This window comes from Myodes glareolus, chromosome 17, assembly GCF_982192425.1.
Source record: "Myodes glareolus chromosome 17, mMyoGla1.1, whole genome shotgun sequence".
Lineage (NCBI taxonomy): Eukaryota > Metazoa > Chordata > Mammalia > Rodentia > Cricetidae > Myodes > Myodes glareolus.
In genome coordinates, this window is record NC_142042.1 from 60,111,153 (window position 1) to 60,138,384 (window position 27,232).

At 48.2% G+C, this 27,232-nt stretch overlaps 1 protein-coding gene and 1 pseudogene across 2 annotated transcripts; both read right to left on the reverse strand.

Moving 5' to 3' along the window:
- Positions 1–4,319: 4,319 nt before the first annotated feature.
- LOC125408979 (forkhead box protein H1-like) lies at positions 4,320–6,007 on the reverse strand (annotated as a pseudogene).
- Positions 6,008–6,722: 715 nt separating this feature from the next.
- On the reverse strand, positions 6,723–26,543 carry Acp6 (acid phosphatase 6, lysophosphatidic). Of its 2 annotated transcripts, XM_048447202.3 has the most exons (11): positions 25,984–26,543; positions 17,827–17,955; positions 17,580–17,710; positions 17,224–17,300; positions 13,993–14,080; positions 13,495–13,627; positions 11,263–11,363; positions 9,248–9,343; positions 7,779–7,944; positions 7,191–7,346; positions 6,723–7,071 (listed from the first exon to the last, which is right to left on the reverse strand). In XM_048447202.3, exons 1-10 carry the CDS (start codon positions 26,179–26,181, stop codon positions 7,209–7,211), a joined length of 1,257 nt encoding a protein of 418 aa, XP_048303159.2. In that variant the 5' UTR covers positions 26,182–26,543; the 3' UTR covers positions 6,723–7,071; positions 7,191–7,208. The 2 variants fall into 2 exon arrangements, with proteins under 2 accessions (XP_048303159.2, XP_048303155.2); XM_048447198.3 differs by having other exon boundaries at positions 6,723–7,346.
- Positions 26,544–27,232: the final 689 nt, after the last annotated feature.

Here is a 27,232-nt window from a genome sequence, read left to right on the forward strand (position 1 = left end):
GTGGGCTATGAGAGATAGAGAACTCAAGGGTGACCCCCAAGGTCTTGGCCTAAGCCACTGAGTCAGTGATGGTTTAGTTAGAGGAGGGGACCTGTGGGAGGTGAGATGGACAGGGAGCTTCAGAGCTGATGGTTGACTGCGGGCCCTGGGAAGTCTCAGACCAATGAAATACCTTTAATATCTATACTGAAGTACTACTGAGTAAAAAGATGTGAGACTAAAGTATAATTTCATTGCACAGCTGATACGGAAAATTACAGAACTACCCAAGAGAAGAGAGTAGAATAAAGGTCCCCAAACTAAGTTCAGGAACCTTCAACACTTAGAGTTCAGGGAAGGGGGAAATTCACAAAAACAGACAAACAGAGAAAGTGGAGGAAGCAAGAGAGTGCCCTAGAAGCCAGAAGAAAACTCGCCGCATACTGATGAGCCCAGGGAGAAGAATGAAAATTGGCTATTGGATTTGCCGGAGAGGTCCCTGGCGATTCTGACAAGGGCCATCTCCATGCAGCTTGGGAGTGAATGCCTAGTAAAAAGAATCAGAAATGGTAACTATTTTGAACAGCCTTGCTGGAAAGAAAAATGCCATAGCTGAATGATGGGGAGAAATTTTAAGACAGATTTTATAGCTTATTTGTATGCTAATGGGAACACGTGGTGGGGAAAAAAAACCCAAAACACTGACAAGGCAGAAAGGCAATGCTGGAAGGCTGGCCTGGGGAGGGACGAGGGAGGGTTCTAGTAACAGGAAGGAGAGAGGGGCTCACAATGGAGAGATGCAGACATTTTTCTGTTGTCGTTGCTGTTTTTGCTTCAAGATGAAATAAGGTTTGCAGCGAGCAGCAGAGTGAGGAGGGGCAGGAGGACATGGAAGACAAGATGGAGAGATGTAAACAGATTCCACAGACAGGCTGGTAGCACGGTGGAACTTTACTGACAACACAGGATGCTGTGTGTTTTCTGCTTAGCGACTGGAGGGAAGGTGTTAGCGCCTTCCATCGAGGGCCGGGTGGGAGGGAAGCCCACATCTCACAGACAGCAGGAGCACAGAGGCTTTCCTGTCTGGGAAGTTGGTGGTTTGAAATCATCACATTTGGAACGAATTCTGGGAAGGAACAGGATGCTGACGAGGAAAGAGGACCAGCAGCGGCAGTCACGGATACCCTGTGGAAGGTGAAGCTCGTCCCACTTGACCGTGTCCCTACCTTTTTATATTAGTGTATATTCATTGCATTATGGTAATAGTTTTCATCGGTATTTTCATCTAATCATTCCTTACGGTTGTCTCTGTTTACCCTTTCCCCTTTTCTCTTCCTATACAGTTCTCTTCTTTCACGTCATTACCTTTAGATCTATATTAATATGTAATGTGTGTGTATATATATACACATATATGCAATATATATTAATATATATATATATAGATATTACACACACACACATGACCCACATGTGAGAAAACATTTATCTTTCTCAATTTGGCTTATGTAGTTTAATACAATGATCTACAGTTTGATCCATTTTCCTGCAAACAATGCCACTTCGTTCTTTAGACACTGAATAAAATCAGACTTGTGTATACAGGCCACATTGTTCTTATCTCTTCCTCCGGTGATGGATCTAGTCTGGCTCCATATCTTAGCCAATGAGAACAGGGCCACAGAGAATACGGGTGCACAGGTGTCTCCGGGGTACGCCTCAGGACTACACCTCACAGTATAACTGCATTCTGGGGCAGCTCTCGTTTCCATTTTTAGAAGAACGTCTTTGGGATTTCCTCACAGGCTACCCTAGCTTATACCCCCCCCCCCCCCCAGCAGCATACATGGTTCCTTTCCCACATCCTCACCAGCGTTTGCTGGTGGTTTATCTAATGACAGCTTTTCTGACAGGGATGAGATGAAGTCTCAAGGTGGTTTTCACCTTTGTGTGAGGGTCATGGTTGTTGAGCACCCTTTTCCCCCTAGACTTCAGGGCACAGCCTTTATTGTTTCGTGTGCATGCCCACTTATTGGTTAAACTGTTTGTAGTTACCTTTCTATCGCTGTGATAAGACTATGTCCGAGGCAACTTATAAAAGAAAGCACTTTGGGTTTACAATTTCATGATGGTGGAGCAGAGGTCTATCAGCTGAAACAGCAGAGAGCTCACATCTTAAGCTGCAAGTAGGAGAGGGGGTGGGGAGTGGGTGGGGAGCGGGAATGTGGCTGGAAATGGCGGGAGTCTATTGAAACTTCAAAGCCCATCCCCAATGACACACCTCCTCCAACAAGGCCACACCCCCTAATCCTTTCCAAAGAGGTCCACCAAACTGGGGACCAAGTATCCAAACATGAGCCTATGGGGGCCATTCTCATTTAAACCACCACAGAGTATTGTTAGGTGTGAGTTGCAAGGCATTTAATTTCCTTTGGGTTCTTTACTTAGACTAGGTGCTGAGGCCCTGTCAGACTGGCAATGATTTTCTCCCATTTTGTTGATGGCCTCTCACTGCCTCCTCTACTGTATGGAGGCTTTTAAACCTCATGCAATTTCCTTAGCCAATTTGAACTTCTTGGGCTGCAGAGTTCTTTTCAGGAAATCTCCACTCGAGTTTCTATTTTCCTGTTTTTCTCTCTCTAACAGATCCGGAGTTTCAGGCCTCCAGTGGCATTGCTCTGTTTTGAATTGATTTTTGTACAAGGTGATAGATAAGGATCTAGTGATGAAGGAGGGCCCACTTGTTCATCCCAAAATCTTAGCCCCAAAATAACCACAAAGAAACTGTATTAATTAAATCACTGCTTGGCTCATTAGCTCTAGTTTCTTATTGGCTAACTCTTACATCTTAATTTGACCCATTTCTATTAATCTACGCATCACCATGAGATCGTGGCCTACCAGCAAAGTTCCAGCATGTCTGACTCTGGTGGTGGCTCCATGGCGTTCCTCTGACTCTGATTTCTTCCTCCCAGAATTCAGTTGTCTTCCCTGCCTACCTAAGTTCTGCCCTATCAGCAGGCCAGGAGAGTTTCTTTATTCATTAACCAAGAAAAGCAACACACAGGGCTGGAGAGATGGCTCAGTGGTTAAGAGCACTGCTTGCTCTTCCAAAGGTCCTGAGTTCAATTCCCAGCAACCACATGGTGGCTCACAACCATCTGTAATGAGATCTGGTGCCCTCTTCTGGCCTGCAGGCATATACACAGATAGAATATTGTATACATAATAAATAAATAAATCTTTAAAAAAAAAAGAAAAGCAACACACAGAGATGGACCTCCAACACCCGATCTCGTTTCATCCTTTTACCTGTGAATATCCAGTGTTTCCAGCACTGTTTTTTGAAGTTTGTCTTTCCTGCGGTGGTTTTGGCATTTCTGTCGATAATTGGGTGCCTGCAGCCACCTAGGCTTGTCTGGGTCTTCTATTCCACCCCACTGATTTATGGGAGGTGTTGTGCCAGTACCATGGTGGTTTTGACTCCATGACTCTGTAGATATCAAGATGACTTGAGATATCATGGGACTTTTAGCACTGCTTTTTGCTTAGTTTGGCCTTGGCTACTTGGAATCTTTTGTGCTTCTACATCAGTTTTAGGGCTATCTTTTCTGTTTCTGTTAAGATTGCCACTGGAATTCTGTGGGGTTTGCAATGAAGTGATTTTGATAGTATGTCCATTTTCACAATAATACCGTAGATTTGTGAACGTGAGAAACCCTTCACCTAACTGTCTTTGGTTTCTTTAGTGTTTTAAGGTTTTCATTGTGGAGATCTGCTCTATTTCACTTTCTGTGGCTGTGATAAACCAAGACGAAAGCGACTTGGGAAGGAAAGGGCATATTTCATCTTATACTTCCAGATCACAATCCATCACCGAGGGACATAAAGGTGGGGACACAAACAGAAACTAGGGAGGATGCTTCTTTTTTTTTCCCCTTGTAAATTCCTTTACTGTTAATGTCTCTCCCACTTCCACCACCCCAAATCATGTAGGGTCCAGATTTCATTTCCTAACTCTTTCCCCAAAAGGTGCTACCTCCTACCCGGGCAGCTGAGGGGTGGGGGTGGGGGGAGACTTCAGAACGGACCCACTTTTGGCTCGCCCTCCCCCAGCCTGGAGCCAAGAAGGCACAGTGACAGAGTTATGGCTCGATAGATGGCATGACAGAGTGGGACAGAGAGAAGATGCACCACTCTAGGCCGAGTGCTGCTTCTCCAGATCCCGTCCCTGTGTGTGGGAGAGTGATTGGCCAGACCTGCCGGGTCTAGCAGAGGCCAATCCCTTTCTGGAGTAGCCAGTTAAAGTTGTGGGTTTTCAGCAAGACCGTGCCTGGTGTTTAAAAGCTATTGCTGTGGACATGCTCCCAGCTCTGGTCTCCAGCAAAATGGTACCCAGGAGTAGAAGGGAGAAGCAGCCCCTGCCTGCCTTGAACTATTACAAGGCTGTACCACGAGAGCAGCAGGAGCAGCCAGGTTCCAAAGGTGGCTGGCCCACACATCATAGATGCTCTTGTTGGGTGGTAACTCCCTGGAAGAGGGAATCTAGATCACAGAGCAGGTTCGGGGACCCTTGGGATTCAGTACCTACACTCCAGTAGGCTGGACTGGTTGAAGATGGGCACTGGGGACAAGAGGTGGGAGGTAGTGTGGCCAAGGGCACTACTACATTGGGAGTGCAGATGGGCAAGTAAGAAGTGGGTAGTTGTCCCCACAGGGAAGTTCTGCACCCCCTGCTGGACATTTCCATGGGATCTTGGGAACCCTGAAGTGGACTGGCCAGGTGCCTTGCTCTGGGGAAAGAGAAGGCCTGATGACTTCCCCTTGGGAAGTCTCCCCCTCTATTCTTGTGGGCCCAGGAAGGGAGCAGAGGGGCCACAGAGGCTTCTCAGTGGAGTTAGGGGGCGCAGTACACAGCTCTTCCCCCTTGGATCTGGTACCTACTTGAGCTGAACTGCTCTGTCCAGCTAGCAGACTGCTGGGGCCATGTCGATCCTTTCCCGGGGTCCAATAGCAGGGACTGGATGCTGAAACCGTCCCTGGATGGTGGTGGGGGACTGGGCGGCCGGTAAGGCCAGTCATGGAGCACGTAGGGGCTCAGGTCCTTGACGAAAGCTCTGCGTGTGCCCCGGGGCTGCCATCACCGGCACAGGGCAGTGTTCTGAAGGCGCAGCACCTCTGCTGGGATCAGGCTCACATCCACCACCCAGAAGTTGCCCTTGGCCTGGGGCTTTGCAGGGTCCTTGGGCACCTTCCGGAAGCACCGGTTAGAGGAAAGGTTGTGGCGGACGGAGTCCTTCCAGCTTTTGTACCCGTCCCTGAAGAAGTGGAACATTGCCTGGACCTGACGAATAATCTAGGCCAGCTTCAGCCTGCGGAAAGGTGCTGCCTGAATTACCAGAGCGATCATCGCCAAGTAGGTGTAGGGGCGCTTGCCATGACGCAAGTATCTCTTCTTCCTCCTCTTGGGGGGAGACTCTGCCTTTGGAAGCCTCTGATGAGAGGTGTTGCAAGGAAAGAGGCCCTATGTGGGGGTCTGACCTAACAGGGGCGCAGGGCAGACCGACTGTAAGTCGAAAGTCGAGGTGGGGTCCCGGGAGGATGCTTCTTACTGGTTTGCTCCTTCTGGTTATTGCCCCACCAGGTTTTATACAACCAGGACCCTCTGTCTTGGGGTGGCACTACCCACAGTAGTCTGGGCCCTCCCAAACCAGCTGGCAACAAGACAATTCCCCACAAACCTGTAACAGACCTGTCTGATCTGGGCAATCCCTCAAATGAGACTCCCCTTCCCAGGTACTTAGTTCTGCCAAGGTTACAATAAAATCTAACCAGGACAAGGTTTTCATTTCTTTGACTAGTTTTCTTTAAGTAATTTTTATTTTTGAGGCTATGATGATTGAGACTATTTTTCTGATTTCCTGTTATTGTTCTATAAAAAGGCTACTGCTGTCTGTATGCTGACTTTGTATTCTACTTTGCTAAGTGTTTTCTGGTGAGTCATTAGGTTTGCTAAGTGCAGGACCATCTTGTCTGCATATAGGATAATCTGGCTTCTTTCTTTCCTATTTGTGTGCCTTTTAAAAAACTTTCTGTACCTTATGGCTCTAGCTTAGGCTTCAAGCACCACACTGAGTAAATAGAGCGGACACATTTGTCTTATTTCTGACTTTTCAGAGTCTCCTCATTCACTATATGTTAGCTATAGATCTGTCATATGCAGTCTTTACTACGCTGAGGTATGTTTCTTCTATTCCCAGTTTCTTCGAGGCCTTAATCATGAAGGAGTGTCAGACTTCGCCTGAAGGCTTTGCAGTATCTGAGATGATTGTGTGATTTCTGCCCTTAGGTCTATTTACGTTCTGTATTATATTTATTGATGAATGTTGAATTTGACTCTGCTATTTCCATGCTTATTTTGACTAAGACAGAATTTCCAGAGAAGGATCTTGGCTTGTCTGTGTAGCCCCTACCAGGAGGAGCAGGTCTGTTTCTATGCTCAGAACATGTATATAACACATTGTCACAACTTAAGAAACACTGCACTAGGGCTGGAGAGATGGCTCCGATGTTACGAGCACTGGCTGCTCTTCCAGAGGTCCTGAGTTCAATTCCTACAACCACATGGTGGCTCACAACCATCTAAAATAAGATCTGGTGCCCTCTTCTGGTGCGCAGGTGTACATACAGACAGAACACTATATACATAATACATCTTAAAACAAAAGAAAAGAACACCGCACTATAAGCCACCGATTTACTGATGTTTGTCTCCCACCGAATTATAACAACTTAAAGGCAGAAGCAGCCGCCTTTCTGATAACCACAATTAGAGCCTGAGTAAAGCTGACAGAAGAAAAGAGCTTCAAGTCCCAAAGCTCAGATCCCCAGGTTCACACCAGCGCCCTTAGAAATCATGTCATGCGGGTGGAGAGATGGCTCAGCAGTTCAGAGCACTGGTTATTCTTCCAGAAGATCAGGGTTTGGTTCCAACGCCCACATGGCAGCTCACAACCATCTCCAACTCTAGTTCCAGGAGATCCAACACCTTCTTCTGGCTTCCATGGGGCATGAGGCACAGGTGGTTTCAGACTTACATACAGGCAAAACATTCATACACATAAAAGAAGAAATTGTGTCACAAAGTAGAAAAATCCCTTTTGATCAACAAGACACTCTTTTTCTATGGAGACACTTTATTTAAAAGTCACCTTGTCTGTGTAAACACGTCACTCTCTGAGTTCCACTGTCCGTGCTTGGGAGCAGAGGGTGTGGTATTTCTCTGGGCTTACAGCATAAGCTGACATGGCGTTCAAGAACTTGTCCAGTGGGCAGAGCTTGTCGGGGCAGCCTCTTGGCACTTGCTCCTGTGGAAGTAACAGAACTCAGCAGGTCCTGGGAAGCCTAGCTGAGCTCTGGCCCTGAGCTGAAGAGCTGACAGTCCCATCCCTGGACAGTACTCAACTTCTCCAGGACATCAACAGTCACGGCCATGAAGACACTCAGTGGCTTCCTAAAATAGGCCTCACAGATAGGATGTACCTGGCCTCACAGTGTGCCTGGCAGACACTCAGGAAGGCTGGAGAGTAGCCCTGTTCCTGGAAGGAATCTGTTACAGGGCTGAGATGTGGCCGCGCTGTACCTTGTGATCACAGATCAACTACTGCCCTAGGCTCCCTGGGATCCAGACGGCTGAGGCTACCACTTGGGACTACCACAGGGCCTGAGACACAAGACACTAATCCAGACGTGAGGGGGTTGGGCTTAGCCACCATCCATCCTCACCTCAGAGATCTTACCTCCCCATGGTAATAGAGCTGCACAAACCACTCCTTAGATTTCTGATGCTGGTAGAGTTCCATGGTCAGGTCAACAGCAAATGGAGGCCATTTGTGGTCAAAAATCCCCAAGGCCATTAGGAGAGGCATGAGGGTGACATCATGTGTGGCATACAGGTACATCTTTCTGCAAGAAGGAAACAGTTAAACGGTTCTCCACAATTGCTTGCTTTGAGATCAGGAGGCCAGGACGTTGCCTGTCTCCTCAGAAAGAAGGGGGCAACTAGCAGTTGGCTGAGCTGGTTTAAAATCCCTCTGAAGCAGATGGGGAGGACCCTACTCCTACTCTCTTGTCTCCTGGAGAAGGACACCTCCTCCCCACCCACCCAGGGAGAAACAACGCCTGTGGCTCGGGTCCTACCTCTCTTCTTCCTCTGGGCCCGGCCACCCATGACTGACGCTCTTCTACCCTTGGCTACATGCGTGTAGTGGGGCAACCCCTGCTCCTTGCAGGTTTGGAAATTGTAATTAATTTCAAAAGAATACTAAGCTGCCTGGTCTTCAACACATTTCCCAAGGAGTTTCAGTCAGTCATACAATAAATAAGCCATCCTTTAGGGTGTCTGCTCTATGCTAGCTAGCATTTCTCTCTTCAGGGCAACCAAGGACGTTACTGGCTCTCAACCTAGGAGACTGGCACCAGATCCTTCCTCAGGTACAAGGTGGAGAGCGGCAAGGCAGCGACAGCATGCTAGACGCAGTGCCGCTGCAGGTGTGTGGTGGGCAGAGAGGGACGCAGCGCTGCTAGAAACCCTGCTCCAAGTTCCAGGCCTGGTCACCCCTGAACTCAGCTCCCTGCACCTCTCACAGGCACGGCAGGCACTCAGCCCTGTTATCTCCACCACACCCATCTCTTCACGCCCTAGCAGAACTACAGCATTAAGGGGCATCTAGTGACAATGCAGGTTCTGCCTTGGCAGGACAGAGAAGGTCCCGAGACTCCAATCTCCAGGTTATGACACCATTGGCAGACCACAATTAGCTGAGCAAGTGCCCAGGACACATGACATTCCAAATCGGGGATCCCAGGCTCTGGGAAAGTGGGGACGGAAGCCCATGAGCTGCTTCCAATATTTTCAAATGTACAGTGATCCTACCTTCTGTATACCAAATAAGGGACTTGAACTAAGTCATCTTTGTTTTGGATGATTAAACTACAAGCCAGTGCGATATTCATGTATCCAGTTAACAGGGTGATATCAATTTTTTAAAAAGAAAGGAAAAATAACTTTGAGAGATTAAACTAAAAACATGCAAGGAGAGCTACAGCAGGAGGAGAAGTAGAAGTGTTGTGATCTGCTTGGGGACCCTGGCGAGCATTCACCTGCAGCCACTGAAGCCTGGCTCTTAACCCATACTCCCGGAGTCCCTCCCTGCAGCCAGGGACCCCTGCAGCTCTGCATGGCATAAGCGTTCACTGTGCTGGGTACCTGGTCTTGCTGGGTGGGGTCGTGGGGTCCACAGCTCTGAGCAGGTTCCCCTCCAGGAGGTGTAGGAATGGGCCCACGGCCATCTGGATACTTTCCCTGTGAGATAGGAATAGCATTCAGGCACTCAGCACCCAGGAGAGGCACCAGCTCTGCCTCTGAGGACCTCAGCAGCACAGGCGGATGACACAGAGAAAAAGATAAGTAAGGCTGGGACCACAGCAAGGGCACGGGAGAACAGCTTCGCATCAACTTAGAGACTTCCAACAATAACATCGGGTGTCCTATGACTTCCACAAGTGTGCACAGCGTACCCGTGCATGTGCACACACACACAAGAAATCAAAGTGGAAAAAAAGGAAGTACGCTTTGAGAAACAAAAGAGCAAAGTTGGGAAGGGCGGAGGTAACAAGACTCAGAAACCCCCGAAAAGGCCCTGGAAAAGCACCTGCTGATTGTCCCTGCGCGCGCTCTACCTTCTGGAGCCGAAGCGTAGTGAAGTAGGGACTCTTCTAACTCTGTGAGCTCGGAGCTATGCCCTACCACTTTCATTCTGGGCCATCCCGTGACCATCAGTGACTGTAATGCAATGCATATCCTCTCGCAGTACCAAGCAAAGCAAGGCTGACAAGGGACAAAAGATTTACTTGTGAGTGTGCCTCGCACTTCTTATTGGGGTGGGGGTGTCCCAAAACTAAACCAAAACCTGCCACTCTCAGGAGCCCCGGTACTCAAGCGCACGGAAGAGAAGGATGCCGACATGAGTGGAGTTGATCTAGTTTAGAAACGGCTGCCTCTGTAATTGAAGGAATGCGGCATGCACCTGCCAGGTACACAGGCTAGACCCAGACTGCATTGCAAGGGTGTACCGCTTGTTCTCGAAGAAAACAGTTTTATGCAACTGATCGAAATGGCAAGAACGACGGGTCAGAAGAAAGCATGCCGTGCTGTGGCCAAATTACGAGCCGCCCGCCTGTTCTCATAAAATTTTACTAGAACACAGCCATGTCCTTTTATGTGTGTATCACCCATAGCTGCTTCAGGATGCATAAAGATGAAGCTGCGATAAACCAGACACGGCCCACGGAGCCTGGGGTACTCGCCAGGTATGTTTACACGTGGACTGGCAGAAGGGAGGCAGTGAGCGGCAGTTTAGGTCTGGCGGGGCCACTTCATGAGCAAAACCTGGAAGCTGTTGAGTCCCAGGGAGTGGCAGCTGAGAAGCTTGGCTGGAGAACGTCGGAAAGCCCAAGGCTGCTGCACAGATGGACATGCTGACTCCAAGCCAATGCGACCAGGGGCTCTTTTCTCACGCAGCAGACACTGCAAATTCTTGAACAGTTAACTGTTCCCCTCCCCCAGCACAGCCCCAGGTTATCCGTTCCCTTTACGGTAACTGCTTCCAAGTCACCTATTAGTGCAAACTGAATGCCCCTAATCAGAAGGAAAAGGAAAAAAGAAAAAGAAAAGAAAAAAAAAAAAAAAAAAGAAAGCCGTGGGCATTCCACAACAGAATCTCAAGTACCAACAAGACACAGCAGCAAACGCGTCAGAGGATCTGGGACCAAGTCCTAGCTCTGCCACCGGCCCAGTGAGCCCAGAACAACAATAACCAGCTCTCTCAGTCTAGTTCTTCCTTCCTCTCAAGCTAGGGACCACGCAGGGCTTTGTGGATTCTGTCTAGTTCCTTCACCCGTGAAAGCAGCAAGACTAAGCAACACCTCGCACCCGGCGAGAAGAGGGAGCATCTGTTAACCGAGCTGTGGTCAACAGACTGTAGCGCAATGATCCCACCTTCACTCGCTCCACTCGATCTTTTGAAAGGTGAAGCAAAGGGAAGAGTACAAGACTCAGAAGTGGAGGTCCAGGTCAGCAGCCCCGGCTCAGAAGTGAGAGCAGAGGCCTCTTTATACGCTGATGCCAGCTGGCAGGTGTGAAGTGGCCTGATGACCCCCCCCCACACACACCACCACTGACCAAGTATGACTTAAGGAGAGCCCTCACCTGTGGCCTCTCACCTGTCTTCCTGCTGCAGCATGTACAAGGCTGTGTCCACAGCTCTCTGCTCGATCATCTGGGCAAACCTCTTCAGTGCTGGGCAGCTTCGGAGGCTGTGCACCTGTAAGGGCCACCAGCAGTGTCACAGGAAAACACTTCTTGCCAGAAAGGGTGCCAGTTATGTCCCCAAGACCCTTAAACCTTTGTATTAAGATCTATAGGCATAGATTTTTAAAAAAGATTTATTTATTTTTATTTTATGTGCATTTTTATTTTATTTATGTGCATTGGTGTTTTGCCTACATGAAGACGCAGATGCCCTGGAACTGGAGTTACAGACAGCTGTGGGCTGTCATTGAGAACTGAACCGGGGTCCTCTGGAAAAGCAGCCAGTGCTCTTAACCACTAAGCTATCTCTTCAGCCCCATATAGGCACAAGATTGTAAAGATAGCTTCATACCCCATGATGGCTCCCATGCATGCCAAGTTTAAAAACTAACAATTTTTAACTTTTAAAAAAGAATAAACTAGAGCTGGAGAGATGGCTCAGAGGTTAAGAGCACTGACTGCTCTTCCAGAGGTCCTGAGTTCAATTCCCAGCAACCACATGGTGGCTCACAACCATCTGTAATGAGGTTTGGTGCCCTCTTCTGGCCTGCAGACATACACACAGACAAAATATTGCATACATAATAAATAAATACATCTTTTAAAAAAAGAATAAACTATAATTCAAGGAATTAAAACATTTCATTTGGTTATTTTCCCTAAAATGACTTTAGAAACTGTATACCATAGAAATACTTTTTATGAACCCTCATATAACCTTAAACTCACTATACATAAGTACGAGGCACAGGGATGCCTGGGAGGCATCGTAATTGTTGTAAGACAAGGAAAAAAGACCCTGCATTGCCTTTGGGCATCCGGTCTTTCAATCCATAGGAGGGTTCCCACTGTGTGGCACTACTGTCACATGATATGTAATATATATTTCAATGCTTTTTAATAATAAGTACATATTACACAAAATGTTATATGCATTCATAAAATGTAATACATACAAGATATTTTTAGCCCATAAAAAGATTCTATGGCTAAGTCAATTTGAGGAAAACAGACTAGCAGGCTAACCAGATTACTTTACAGCCATCTTAAAATTTTACATTGACTGATGTGTGTGTGTGTGTGTGTGTGTGTGCTGGGGTGGAGGGATGCACTGCTACACTGAGCACGTGAAAGTTTGAGAACAGCTTGTGAGCATCGGTTCTGTGGTTTCTGGGAATCAAATGCAGGCTGTCTGGCTTGGAGGTGAGCATCTTTACCCACTGAGCCATGCCACCAGCCCAAGACTCAAACATAAATATATTATTACATATACACACATATATTCTAGGCAGGATTGCACTATGTAGACCAGGCTAGCTTTCCACTTTTAATCCTCCTGCCTCAGCATCTTAAATGCTGAGATTATAAGAATATAATATAGAAATATGGACCACGCCAACTTAGATTTTAAAAATAAGCTGATACTCATACAGACCCTTTAAAAAGCGACAGAATAAAGATGGATCCCAAAAGCTTTGGACCCTAAGAAATGCTCAATGTAAAATATACAAGTCAAGCCTGACGGGTGGCACACGCCCGTAACCCCAGCACTCGGAGAGAAAGAGCTGGAGGCGATTCTTAGATACTGCAAAGCTTGGGTTGGAAGACAGACCACTAAGGTGGTTGCCATGCAAGCTTGAGGACCCAAGTTTGATCCCCTGAACCGGCTGTGGTGGCACAAGCTAACAATTCCAGTCCTGGGGGGTAGAGAGACAGGTGGATCCCTGGGGTTTCCCAGGCAGCCTAGCATACCTGACTAGATCAGTTAGAGACTGTCTCAAAACCCAAAGTGTATGTCCCCTGCAGAAGAACATCTGAGGTCGTCCTCTGGCTTCCACACGGGTGAGCGTGTACACATAGAAAAATGGTGTGTATATTCTTTACTATACTCTCTACTTATAACCAGAAGCCCACCCGATGCCCACTCTCCCAAACACACACAGGTCAGGTGATGTCCGGATCCTGGGTGAGGAGTCATCTGACTGTTCTGGTCCCTCCTTGGGTGTCTTGTGCCCTTTAATTCCCACATCCATCCCATTTGCAGATCCTATTACAGCAGCCTATAGACGGGAGGGCTCCCAGGAAGCTCTACGTCAGCTCATCCCACAGCTCTCACCCAGGACCCAGGGAAGCAGCTATCCCACCTGCTCGGCAGCCACATTGTCCAGGAGAAGGAAGAAGTCCACTTCGTCACCACTGTTGATGCCCACACCTGCCTTCACCTTTTCCAAATCCTCAGAGATCCCTGGTTGCAAAATGGCAGTCTTTTTCCGGTCTCTGTCAAAACCCACAGTATTACTATTGTACAGTGATTAGTAATTTATAAAATGTACTTTGTTCAGTGTTTACGATCTCATGTAATCCTTACAACAACCTGGTGTGGCTAGCAATATTATTCCCATTTTAAAGATGAGATAATTAGGGCTCTAAGAAGTTAAATGTAAACCAGCAAGAATTAGGGCTAGAATAAAAGACTAAATTTTCCAAATCCTGTTCTGATGTTTCTACCTATTTTACTAAAACCCATGCATAACTCAGATCTGTGTGGGAACCCTATTCTTTCTGCTCTGGAATAGTTTCAGTGCACCCCAGAAATGCCTGAGCACTGGGAGACGCTACCAAGAACAAGAAAAGCCTGTTACCTGGTCTTCTCTCTCAGGCCCCAGCAGTTCTGATAGTTGGGGTACAGGACTTCGGAATTCGCCTCATCGGTTTGGATGACAACAGATCCTGGAAGGAGGAAGGAAACCCCAGTGGTAGGGGGCCTCAGCTCCCTTTTCCAGGACTGCTTCTGCCTTCCTCATCTCTTTGTCTAGAGAGCTGATCTAAGTGGCAGATTCCAAGGTCATTCTTAGGCACGCACGAAGCTGATTCTGCCCACAGTTCTCCTCCAAGCCCTGGATAAAGGAGCAGCTTTGTTCTGTTTAGCATACACTTTCCCACTGGGCCACAGACCTGGATCAGACCAAAGCTTCCAACTCATTCCCAAGACTGCCTGCCCCAGGCACAACCAGGACCAGCGTGTGGGCATTCTAATACAGAACGGCTGGCTTGACTTAATCAGAATTGGGCTATTTTCCTGTTTCCCGCAATTCACTTCCATAGGCCAATACAGTGAATTATCACAAGGCTATTATCCACTCAGTTCAGAACCCCATAGGGAATCAAAGTGGAGGGACTCTTGGATTTTCAAAGCAACAGAACACCCTTCACCACCCACTCATTACCACACAGCACAAAAAGAAACGTGTTAGTGTCCACAGGGTGGGGGCTCAAAGCAAAGCCCATGTACATGTTCTAGCATCCTTATTTCTTGTAGTCCCTAGGACCCCTCTGCACGATTCTGGGGTCGTGTAGAAAGGAACAGGTAAGGTTGGGTATGGTAGTGTAAAACTGTCACCCTAATACTTAGGGAGTAAAGGCAGAAGGACCAGCTATTCAAGACCAGCCTCCACTACTTACTGAGTTAATGAGTTTGAGGTCAGTTTGAGCTCCATGAGTCAGTCAGTCAGTCAGTCAGTCAGTCTGTCTGTCTCCGTCTGTCTGTCTGTCTGTCTGTCTCTCTCTCTCACACACACACACACACACACCACACACATGCACACACTCTCACTGAGTGTCAGTGAGAAGACTCAGTGGGTAAAGGCACTTGCCACCAATCCTGAATCCCTGAGTTCAGTTCTCCAAATCCACATCATGGAAGGAGAAAGGACGTCTCACGTAATCCTGTCTCCACGCATGTATCACGGCACACATGCACGGAACACAGAAACACACAGAAGTAAATTTAAAAACACAGATCAGACAAAATTATCAAAGACCCTGCCCTAGACGTCCCGGATGTGCACATCCTCCAAGAAGCAGCTGACGAGGGGGACAAACATGGATCTTAAAGCCGACAGCAGGGCTTTAACCCCACCTACACCATCTGCAGATCCGGGCTCCTGGGCAGGCTACTTGGCCTCTCTCTGCATCACTTCTCTTATCTGTAAAGGGAGCTGATGGTGTCCGCCCCACAGTATGTGCCGAGTTCTTTGTTAGGATAATAGCCATGATGGAAACCTCTAGCATAACCATGAACCCACGTCCATCTGCAGCCTGCGCCTGACGGCAAGATATCAGGATATAGCTAACGGGAAGTACGGCACACCTGAGCAGACACTCAATCTACATTTAACGACTGACAGACAAGTGGGCAGATGGACGATCTCCGGCTTCCTGGACAGCCCGCTGCCCTCTAGCTCCCACCTAGCCGTCTCGGGCACCCTGCAGGGCTTCCCTCCTAAAGCCATTCTGCAGTTGCACTGTCCCGTGAGTGGCAGCGGCTTCTGACATTCTTGGCACTGAGAAAGACAGATTATTTCCTAGCGAGGTCCTACTGGGCGTCCAGTCATTTGGGGAGCCACTACCCGAGCTGTTAACCTCCCTGCTAAAATCTGGGGTATCCTCAGTCTGCAACCCGCCTGTGGAGAAAAGGAGGGGGGGAACACAGGTGACTCAGAAGCCTCCTCCTGAGTCACACTGACTGTTTCTGGAAAGGGGACATTTGCCTTTTTGAAGGTGAGCAAGGGAGGAATTTCAGAAGGCCAGCCCTAGTAGATCATTTCCAAGCCTGAGGCTTCCCACAAAGGAGCAGCCTGCCCTGTTTGCCTGGCTTGCTAGACACACAATGTGTGAGGCAGCCAGCTTCAGCCAGGGTGAGTAGCAACCCTCAAACCAGTAGACGGGTAAGGTCAACCTCCTCTGGCCTACTGCCCTTCAAAGTTTGATGGAAACTTTATTTCCATTCAAGATACTTCTAGAAGCAACAGAACAACAAATTTTGCTATGTAGCAGCGATTAGTACGCTAATATCTGTTAGAGCGTACCAGTTAGGAGATGATTATCTGAAATTCAAAGGAATGCTTCCATGTGGATTTGAAACAATTACAAAAGACAAAAGCTCGCCTCATTCAGTGGTCCAAGGCCCTGTTAGGGTTTGAATCTGCAGCTGTGGTTTGAAGCACAGGATCCTGTGATTCTGAACACTTGTTCCCTAGAGGAGAGGTGAGGTGTGGGGACCTGTGGAGCATTAACAAAGTGGGGCCTGGTTGTGGGCTATGGTTAGATGCGTGGAGGCAGGCCTCTGCAGGCTATACCGGCCTCTGGCTTGGCATGTGTCCTGGCCTGTCACAATGTGCACACTCACCACCTCACACTCGGGCAGCCACAGAGCAGGCTCTGCGGGACGCTCCTGCTGTTCTGCTTCTGCCAACACACCTTCCTGCCATGGCAGCCTCCCCTCTCTCTGACAGCACAAACCAGGAGGTCTGGCCACATCCGTGGGACAGTGGCTAACATAGGTCTCACATGGGATCCAGAAAGGAAGGAAGAAATGCACCCCTCACAGATGGAAAGTTTAGGAATCGATGACTGCAACCACTCGCCAATTAAATATGTTAAGACTCAAACTCAACAACTTTCTCAACGAAGAAAGGCTTCATAGAACACGGCGGATACACCCTACATTGGGCTGGGGGTTATCATTAAGATCAGAGCCATGACAGCAGTCCTTGGTCCCAGTTAGGGGTGGCCCTTTCCCTTTCTCAGTAGTGCCTCACTACTGCCCACAAGCCTGGACAGAATTACCTCTGCAGCTTACGTGGAAGCCCGGAGAGTCAGGAGGCGGAGGTAAACCGAATTCCTGCTCACTGCACAAGTCAGGTTGGCAAGGGCAACTAAGGGATGGGTGGTGAAGGACCCCTTGCAACATGAGCCACTGGAAGTCATGTGCGCAGGGGGATGGAGAGAAAGGGTGCGGAGGGAGGGAAAAAGCACTGGCGACGAGAAGAGCTCCTCTGTCACAGGGGTGACTTTTAGACCCAAACACGAACCTTTCTGATGTTGGAAAAGCCCAGCCAGCAAACACCGAGTAGACTCCAGATTCCGGAACATGTTCGTGGAGCGGACACTGAGGGGAAATGAACACGCAGAGGCAGAGATGCTCACATGGGAATGCAGAACGGCTGGGGATGGGACAGTTGTAAACCTCTGAGAACCACACACGGGACACCATGGGACAGAAGCCTTTCCTCCCTCCAGCCTGGCTGCTCCCAGGGACCTGACTGTGACCTTCAGTGATACTCGTTCACAGCCTATGACATGAGGGTAAATTTGTCCCCAAACCACCCTGGATGAGAACAGGGGTGGGGACATTATGTGCGTATCTATCTCCTTATCTAGGACTCACAAGACCTCTTGCGGGTTGAAGACGGGAGAAAGGAAGGGGACATCTTCCACATAGTTCTTCCTCAGCCTCTCTCCCAAGGCAAACATCTGCTGCATGCCCACCTTGGTCAGCTGCCCGGCAAACACGCCGCCCTGAAGTGGGGCACGGAGAAAGGGAAGGTTGGACAGAGGATGGCTCAGCTCAGAACCCAGAGAAAAGTCCCCGCGGCTCTGCAGCGGGCTTCCCGGAGTAGAGAGGCGTCCCTTACCTTCAAGGTGGTCTTGTGATATTCAGAGTCATAAGGAGAATGAGGTTTCGGGCCGCCAGCTAGATTGGTGACGGTGTAATCAAACCGCGTTTGAGGCGGGATCTCTAAAAGCTTGGGGTTCCACTCCACCTGGTGTGGTCATTAAAAAAAAAAAAAAGACCTATAGTTACATGAAAGCCCTAACCCCCGTGGCCTCGGAATTACATGACTGGAGTCACCTGACACTAGGCCTGCAGCCTCCCCTGGGAAAGCAAGGGAAGGCGCCTGCACCTCCAACTAAAGGAAGGAAGGACCACGGTTTGTTGTCCCTGGTGTCCTTAGCTCAGGTCTTCTCTGAGACACACTAAGACTCACAGCGCTGCTGTCCCGCTAAGCCCATTGGACTAAAAGGGAGAAGCAGCCAGGCTGCTTGGCGTGCAGCCGCTCAGCTCGGTGACTAATGAATGAGGGAATGAATGAGTGGGTCTGTGAATGAATGAATGAAACACGATCTCAGGGACTGCCATGGTAGTAACGACTTCCAAGGAATCGAGGTGCAGTCTCCATGCCCCACAGCCACACCCAGGACTCCGTGGAAAGCCCAGTGTTACTACTGCCTGGTTCTGGTTCTCTTCTCTAGGTTTTGAAACGAGTGGCTGCCATCTACAGACACCCCTGCCTTTTCTCCCCGTCTTCCTTCATAACCTGGCTCCTGCCTGAAATGGATAAGTTTTCAAAGCAACACAGGTCTCACACCTCCACTGACCCACGAGCGTCTTATCTCTGCAGAGTCGGCCGTGATGGTCTTCTAGTCTCTACCTTCCTAACACTGCGACCCTTCAATACAGTTCCTCGTGTTGTGGTGATCCCAACCACAAAATTATATTTGTTGCTACCTCATAACTGTGATTTTGTTACTGTTATAGACTGTAATGTAAATGTCTGTGTTTTCTGATGGTCTTAGGCGACCCCCAGGTTGAGAATGGATGCTCTAGCCCATACTCCGGCTCCCCTTCCCAGCCTGCTGATTCTCACAATGTGAACCCAACTACACACAGTAGACAAAAGCAAAAATTGCAGCTTTTCCAACAGAAGTAAGAGCAGGTGCCCAGAGCCCCAGCCACCGCACGCCAGCAGTAGTAAGACAGGCGCATGGTTCCACAGAGTGGTCCGAAAGCCAGTGCTGCATGTTACAGTTACCACTGACACAGAAGAACTGGCTTGAACATGTTAGAGAGACCTAGAAGTTTCCATCTAAGAGAGCAGGAACAGAGGAAGTGGGCAGACACAAGCTCCGATTGGGGGGGCGGGGCTGGGAGGTAAACAGGAAGAAAAAGGACGAATATGGCTTTGGCTTTAGAGTGTGTGTGGCTACTGTGAGCAGGGTGCAGAAACACCCTGTCTGAAACCAAGACAGAGCAGGAGGGCAGGAAAGCTTTGACCACATGGGATCAGGTTAGGGTGAGCGACCCCCACTCCTCAACCCCCCCCTCCCCGCCCCGTGTGCTTGGAGGGGGACTCCCAGCACATTCCCGTGAATCAGAGCTGGCTCTTTCAGTTTTTTCCTTCACCAATTCTTCTGGAGTGGAGACTAAGCCTCCATATTGGTTTAGTCCAGTGTGGGGCCCAGAACCCAGGACACAGGTCCAGAGGTCCACTCAGGCTCACCTCTGAGCACACTCTGAGCAGAGGATGCTTAGTGTGTCCTAGCAACAATCCTGGTGTCCAAGCCATGTGGAGTCTAAGCACATGATCAGATTTTCATGCACGGATGATATATCAGGTGTGGGAGAATTGTCTGTATTCTGTCAATCATATTTTAATAAAACGCTGATTGGCCAGGCAGGCAGTATTGGCGGGAAAGCCAGACAGGAAGTAGGGGTGGAGCAAAGAGACTGGGAGTATTCTGGGAAGCAGGAAGCTCCCTCTGCCAGTTCTGCCCAGACCACCTGAGAGGAAAGATGTAAGCTGCCCAGCTGAGAAAGGTACTGAGCCGTGTGGCTAACGTAGATAAGGATAATGGGGTAACATAAGTTATAAGAACTAATAAGTAGCCTGACCTAATGGACCAATCAGTTTATAATCTTATGGAGTCCCATCTGTGATTTTCTTTGAGGTTTGCCTGCTGTGGGGTACCGGGCGGGACAGAAACCCCAACAAGCCTCATGCTACATATGACGCCCACATGGATAACTGCATCCACAGAAAGCCTGAGAAAGCTTGGGAAAGAATAGAGTAAAGCATGTTTTCTTGGTAGCAGCAATTTCTCGGGTCTGCTCTGCTTGCTAGAGGCAAGCAAACACTCTCATCTAAGAGAGGCTTCCTGACTCAGCTTTAGCTGCAAAACCTTGCAGCTCTTTTAAAAGGTCCTGCCAAGAAACACTTAAATAGTGTTGATAAAAAGCTGACCGCATGCTTTTCAGTTTTCAGCCATAGCAGGAAAAAAAAGCTGTGCCATTTTAAAATGCCAGCTTTCTGGGCTGTCCTGCCAGGCCAAACTCTGACTCTTTCAGGCAGGCAGTCCGACTGAGCAGAATGTGAGCAGAATGCTGCAGCTTGCTTGCTGGCAGGAACCTTGAAATGCCACAGAGCTGTGGCAATAAAAATGTCTTCAGCAGTACCTCTGCCATGAGGCTGGAAAGCTAAGGAACGGCCTAGATCCAGGCGTCAAAGCCATGGTTTTAGACTCATGTGGTCAGAAAAAGAAAGAGATACAGTAAAGAGAGATTCAAAGAGAAAGAAAACCTCTAAATGGTTTACAGTGTGTTAAAAATATATGCAGGATAAAAGTTAAAGTTCTTAAAGTAAAAAGAAAGAAAGTAGTTGGGTGTGGTGGTACACACCTTTAATCCCAACACTTGGGAGGTGGAGGCACATTGACCTCTGTGACTTCAAGGTGTGGTAGTGCATGCCTTTAATCCCAATGCCTGGGAGGCAGAGACAGCCAGATCTCTGAGTTCAAGGTGTGGTAGCACACACCTTTAATTCTAGCACTGAGGAGGCAGAGACAGGGGGGATCTCTGTGAGTTCAAGGACAGCCTGGTCTACAGAGTTATTCCAGGACAAAGATATACAGAGAACCTGTCTCAAGAAGTAAAAGTAAAAGAAATAGAGGTTAAAATAAAGCCGCATAAAGATGGAAAATATACAAAGACTCTTAATACTGTACGCTATTATGCTCTCTTTGAATGGTTTGAATGCAGAGGATGGAGCAAGAGCTGCTAAAAGATATTTGCTTATAAATGCTGCTGAATTAATCCAAGATAGATATTTTGAAAATACCTTGGCTTCAAAATTGAAGTCAAAAGGTATGCTACTTTGGAGAAGAGATTTTGCTTTTGTTTCCACAGAAAATGAGAGGCTGTGGATTCATTCTGAGTCAAGAAAAATCAGGTTCGAAAAAGGAAGACCACTTGAGAAATCTCCGATAGAACAGATGGCCCAGATAACAGAGTTCTACATCCAGAACATATTCAAGACTGCTGCCTGAGATGATCAAGACTCACAGGATACTCCAATCAGGACTTGATTATAACTCTAAATTTTCTTTAGGTCCCCATAAGATCATCAACACCCCCAACCAGCAGGAAGTAGCCTGAAATACTATGCCTACATTCCCAACAAATGGACTATGGGTATTTTCCTTTGTTTAAAAAAAAAAAAAGAGGGAAATGGTGTGGGAGAATTGTCTGTATTCTGTCAATCATATTTTAATAAAACACTGATTGGCCAGGCAGGCAATATAGGCGGGAAAGCCAGACAGGAAGTAGGGGTGGAGCAAAGAGACTGGGAGTATTCTGGGAAGCAGGAAGCTCCCTCTGCCAGTTCTGCCCAGATCACCTGAGAGGAAAGATGTAAGCTGCCCAGCTGAGAAAGGTACTGAGCCGTGTGGCTAACGTAGATAAGGATAATGGGGTAACATAAGTTATAAGAGCTAATAAGTAGCCTGACCTAATGGACCAATCAGTTTATAATCTTATGGAGTCCCGTCTGTGATTTTCTTTGGGGTTTGCCGGCTGTGGGGTACCGGGCGGGACAGAAACCCCAACAAGCCGGCCCCTCATGCTACATATATCCATTCATACATGCTACCCGCCTCCACTACCACACACTTATCCTCACCCTGATGTTCAGTTTCTGAGAGGTAAAGACGAACTCAAACCAGGCATGGTGAAGGGAGGCTGCGGCCAACCTGAGCTACAGAACCGAGTTCCAGGCCAATCTAAGCTTCAAAGCCAGAGCCTGTTTCAGAGGATAGGGCGGGGGAGAGACTAACTTGATAATTTTACTTCATATATACATATACATAGATACACACCATCTTTAAAGAGAAAGTTAGGGATCTGGAGAGATGGGTCAGTTGCTAAGGACACTTCCAGAAGTCACGGATTCAATCCCCAGCATCTACACGGAGGCTTACGACCTATTCTGATGTTATTGCCAGAACAGACTACTTGGCAACAATTACAAAACTAAGATTACATTTGCTGCATTTTCTACTTTCTGCTGGTTTACCATCATTTCAGCTTTCCCACAAGCCTTTGCAAAGTGCCATTGTTTAAGAGGAGACAGCGTGCTGACTAAGGGGATTAATGCTCTCTGGCCGCCATGGTCACCAAGCAATCTTGCGGTGAACAGACACACACGAAGGCAATCAAACAGACACATAAACTAAAAGAAAAAAAAATCTTAAGAAAATTAGATGATAGCAAAACCTAAAATATAATTGAAAATAACTAATTCAATATAAGCAGGGAAGACGACAAGCAAGTGTAGGGACAGAAACGGACACAGCAGTATGTGTGTGGCAAAGAGCCGCATGTTGATTGTGGGGGCCGCAGATTCCAGACTAAACTGTCCGCTTTTAGAACACCGCAAGACAAGGTTAAAGATACAAGCAAGACAACCGCTCGGGAGAAGTACAGCAACCCTAAAGCTAACAGACACATTCCTCCCACGGGGTCTCATAAAGGGGACAGTGGGATGTGACGGACATCTTTCCAGCTGTCACAGCAGTGAGTTCTGTGGACGGTTTCTCCCTGTTCCCTCAACACCGCATAAACCTCCCGCCGCAGCACACCCGGGGAAGGCAATTCCACAGTGGGATGGACAGGACACAGCCCAGGGAAAAGAAGAAAGTACCGAAAAATACACCAAAACCTTCCAGGTGAAGATTTTAGGAAAAAGCAATGGGTTTTAAACCTTGGTTATGCTCGAGGCACCACAAGGAATTTTTAAGTTGCTGATGTCTGAGTCTCGTTCTGGGCCAATCACATCTGGATATTTATGCGGTGGGGTCACCACTTCTCAATGCTACTGAGCCCAGATAATTCTAAAGCACCAGAGAAGAGATGCTCTTACAATGTCTGGACACACTGCACCAATTAAATCTAGATCTGCAGGAAGACTCAGGCGTGCATACTGTGTGTGTGTGTGTGTGTGTGTGTGTGTTTTGCCTGCTTGTGCATTTGAGCACCACACGTGTGCCTTGTGCCCACAGAGTCCAGAGTGCTGTGGTGCCCCTGGAGCTGGACATAACGTTTTGAATAGCAGAGCAGGTGCTGGGAACTAAACCAGAGTCCTCTACCACAGCAGGAAGTGCTCTTAACTTCCAGAGCCACCTCTCCAGCCCCCTGGGCATGAATAGTACCCCAGCGGAATTCAATAACCTGCCAGGGTTTAGAACCATCAACCCAGAGGAAGGAATGAACTAGCATATCGTTCATAAACACTTTTCTCCGCTGAGCTTTAGGCAGGAGTTAAGCAACATAGCATACTTCCCGGCTCATCTAGACTGTCAAAGACAGACAAGAACTTAGGGAGGAACTGGGGTGGGCTGCACTTATGTTATAAAAGTTGAGGTATCTCCCAATGTCTGGAGGAAGCCAGGGAAAAGTTGAAAGCAGAACCAAGAGTCAGAAGGTCAGAAATATGTTCAGCAAGTTCCATAATTTTACTACCAAAGCACAATCTTTTGGCAGGACAGAACAACTGTTCCCCAATCCTTAAGAAAACAAGTCAGCACACTGTCTCCTCTTAAACAATGGCACTTTGTTAGGGCTTGTGGGAAAGCTGAAATGATGGTAAACCAGAAGAAAGTAGAAAATGCAGCAAATGCAATCTTAGTTTTGTGATTGTTGCCATGTAGTCTGTTCTGGCAACAATAGCCAGAATAAAATAAGACTAGAAATATCAGTAACCATGGAAATTGAAAAGACTTGAGAGAAGATATCCAGAAGCAAGTCATAGGAGGTTGATGACAATTACGCACAGAGAGTTGGTTGCACCCCTGGCTTTTAGGCACAGAACCTTATCCATGAAAACCAGACATGTTTAAAGCTTCTTCTACCTAGGGCTGGAGAGACAACATAGCCGCCAAGCCAAGAGTGCTTGCTTTGAGGACTGTAGTCTGTTCTCAGCACGCATACCACGTGGCTCATAACTACCTATAATTCCAGTTCCAGGAGATCTGGCTTCTTCTGACTTCTCAGGCACCTGTGTGCACACGTGCGTGCACATCCCCCCCCCCAATCATGTTTAAAAAATTAAAGTATCAGCCTAAGTCTGCAGTACATGAGTGGGAAGTTAAAGCAACAGTTCTCAAACTGCAAAGCAAGGCCGTGAAATTACATTCCACCTTTTGTAACTATATAAAGAAAAGATAATGAGCCGGGAACTGGTGGAGCAAACCTTTAATCCCAGGACTCGGGAGGCAGAGGCAAGCAGATCTCAGTGAGTTCAAGACTAGCCTGGTCTACAGAGTGAGTTCCAGGACAGCTAAGGCTGTTGCATACAGAAACCCTGTCTCAAAAAACAAAACAGGAAAGAAAGAAAAGATAATGAAGCTGGGATTCTCAGTATCTCTGCCATGAAGGTGTAAGATTCCCATCACATAACCACTGGTATACACACACACACACACACACACACACACACACACACACACACACACACAAAATATATCCCTAAAAGGATTTACTTATTTATTTTTTTACAGTTCAAAATGAGGCTGGAGTAATGTAATGACTATCTTTCCAGCAATGAATTGAGTGGGATTGTTTCTTCCAGTTCCCTCAACATAGAATGGTAACATCTTGGCAAAGCATGTCAACGAAGCCTTTCTATGCTAGAACCCACCAGTGCAGGCTGATATAGATAGGCACTTGCACGGTCTGCATACACTGGGTCCAGATCTGGACAAACTTTATTCTCTGCTGTCACTGATTGCGTTATCTAAAACATCAATATATCTTCCTAACACTCTATAGTAAGAAGAAACAGAGAAGAATAGGGGCACAAAGAGATGGACCATGTGTGGACAAAATAGTAAGAAAACTTTAGAGGTCTAATGTTTAAGGCTGTAAGTCGAGGAGGTGGGGATCAAAGACAGGATCCTGGATTGCATGATATGAAGCTAAAATTTACAGCATTCCAGCAAGCAGATATGATCATGAAGAATAGAGCCAACTGAACAAATACACACTCCACAGGCAAATTCAACACTTGGGCCTGGGGATTTCTGGTGCCCTATTCTTTTTTACCTGACAGGCAACCATTTTTAAGACAAAAAAGAATTACTTGTGTTTTAATCATAATTATTCTGATTTATAGCCATAAGACTAGCTAATTTAATTTTTTATTGGCTTCCAGATTTCTAAACCTAAGACGTAAAGAACCCCAAGATAAGTTCCTCGTCACCAAAAAGACTTCATGAGATCTCAAACGGGCTCCAGCAAGCCCTGAGAAAATCTGTACTAAGATCTGGTCCCAAAGGCACCAGCCTGTACCCACTGTGATAACACTTAGGGTGGCTCCTGGTACAAAGGTCTCTGCAACTAACGACCAGCGACACAGCCACTTACAAGGTCCGCTGCACCCTTGAACTTAAGTTCACCAAAACACAGAATTGCTAAATGCGACCCAACTCCACATCGCCTAATTAGACTCTGCGTTTAAAACAAGATGCCCTGGGCGATGCCTATGCATCTTTTAAAAGTTACATTACACCTTGAAACTGAAAGTCTGGGGGAGCTTTAGAGCTGCCCTAGCTAGGGAGGCTTACAGACTGGGTGGGGTGGGGATGGGGATGGGGGGAAAAGGGCTCCGAACCCAGCCCAAGCCCCTCTGCGCCGGAGGTGGGGAGTGGGGGGGGGAATCCTAAGGTGTGTCGTCTCTCACCTGTTCCTCCATCGGGAGCGGCTTGAGTGGACTCCGTGCCCCGTGTCGAAACACAACCTGCACCATTTTCAACTCCAGTAGGCTGCGGTCCACTGGACGCTGGCCATCAGGCGCCCGATGCTCGGCCAGAGCCACCCGCCGCTGGTGGAAGCAGTAAGCCAACGAAGCCAGGACGCCCACGGGAGCCCACACGCGCATGCTGGAGGCTCTGGAAGCTGAGGCTTTAGCAGGTACGGGTGCTCAGCAGCCTCCTCGAAGTTCACAGGGACTGGAGGGCAAGCACCATCCAGCCTTCAGAACAAGCGACTCCAGCGGGGCGACCCGGCGACACTCTGGCCCGAGGTGTGGGACCCTGGTGGGGAGAAATGGGAGGGAGGAGAAAGACTGCCTGGCAGTTTAAGCCCAGCCGACGGCGGCCGCTCCTGCTGCAGACTCAGCAGCAAAGACCTGAAACTTGTTCTTCAAAGCAGGTGGAGGCGAGGCAGCAACAGCAGGAGTCCACATTTTATAACTAAGCTCCCGTGCAATTGCTTGCCCTCCCTAGGACCTGCCCCATCTAAATCAGCGGCATAGGAGCACGGGAAAGTGAGTCCCGAGACTTCGTCCGCTGTGGAAACTCAGCCTGTAAGAACTACAACATCCACAATGCTGCGCGCGGCCGAGGGCCCTTAGGGAGGGCAGTTCGGCCAGCCGCCCCCTGAGCTGAAAGTCTTGCCCCTCCATCCACCCACCCCAGCCCCCACTCCACTGGGCCAATCTTCAGGCCAAGGCAGCCTAGGGGCCCCAGGCAATTAATGGGAACGTCTGTTTCCCCTCCCCCCTCCCTTGCTGGTTTGCCTGGGGTGAGTAGGAAGGAAACGAGGTTGAGGGGAAGCTGGGTTAGGTATTAGGGGGCGGGGGCATAGTTTGGATGAGGAAGAATTCCTTGAAGTCCTCAAAGCAAGACTGCATCTATCTGCTGCGCACTTATTATTTGTGAAGCTACCTTTTCCCATTTTGAGCTGGGGATGTACTTCATCGGTAGAGCACTCTCCGAGCATGCGCAAAGCTTTAGCGCGGAAGCCTGGGAGCGAGGGAGGAAGGTTGCTTTAGTTAGAGCTACTATTATGCCCAAATCTGCGGAGTCCCCACAAAAGCCAACAAAGGAGACCGAGTCCCATGTGTAAAAGCAAAGAGCCTTTATTTTAATCAAGTTTGCAAACTCGGTCTCTCCGCATGTCCAACAGATTGGAATATCCGGAGAGCCCCG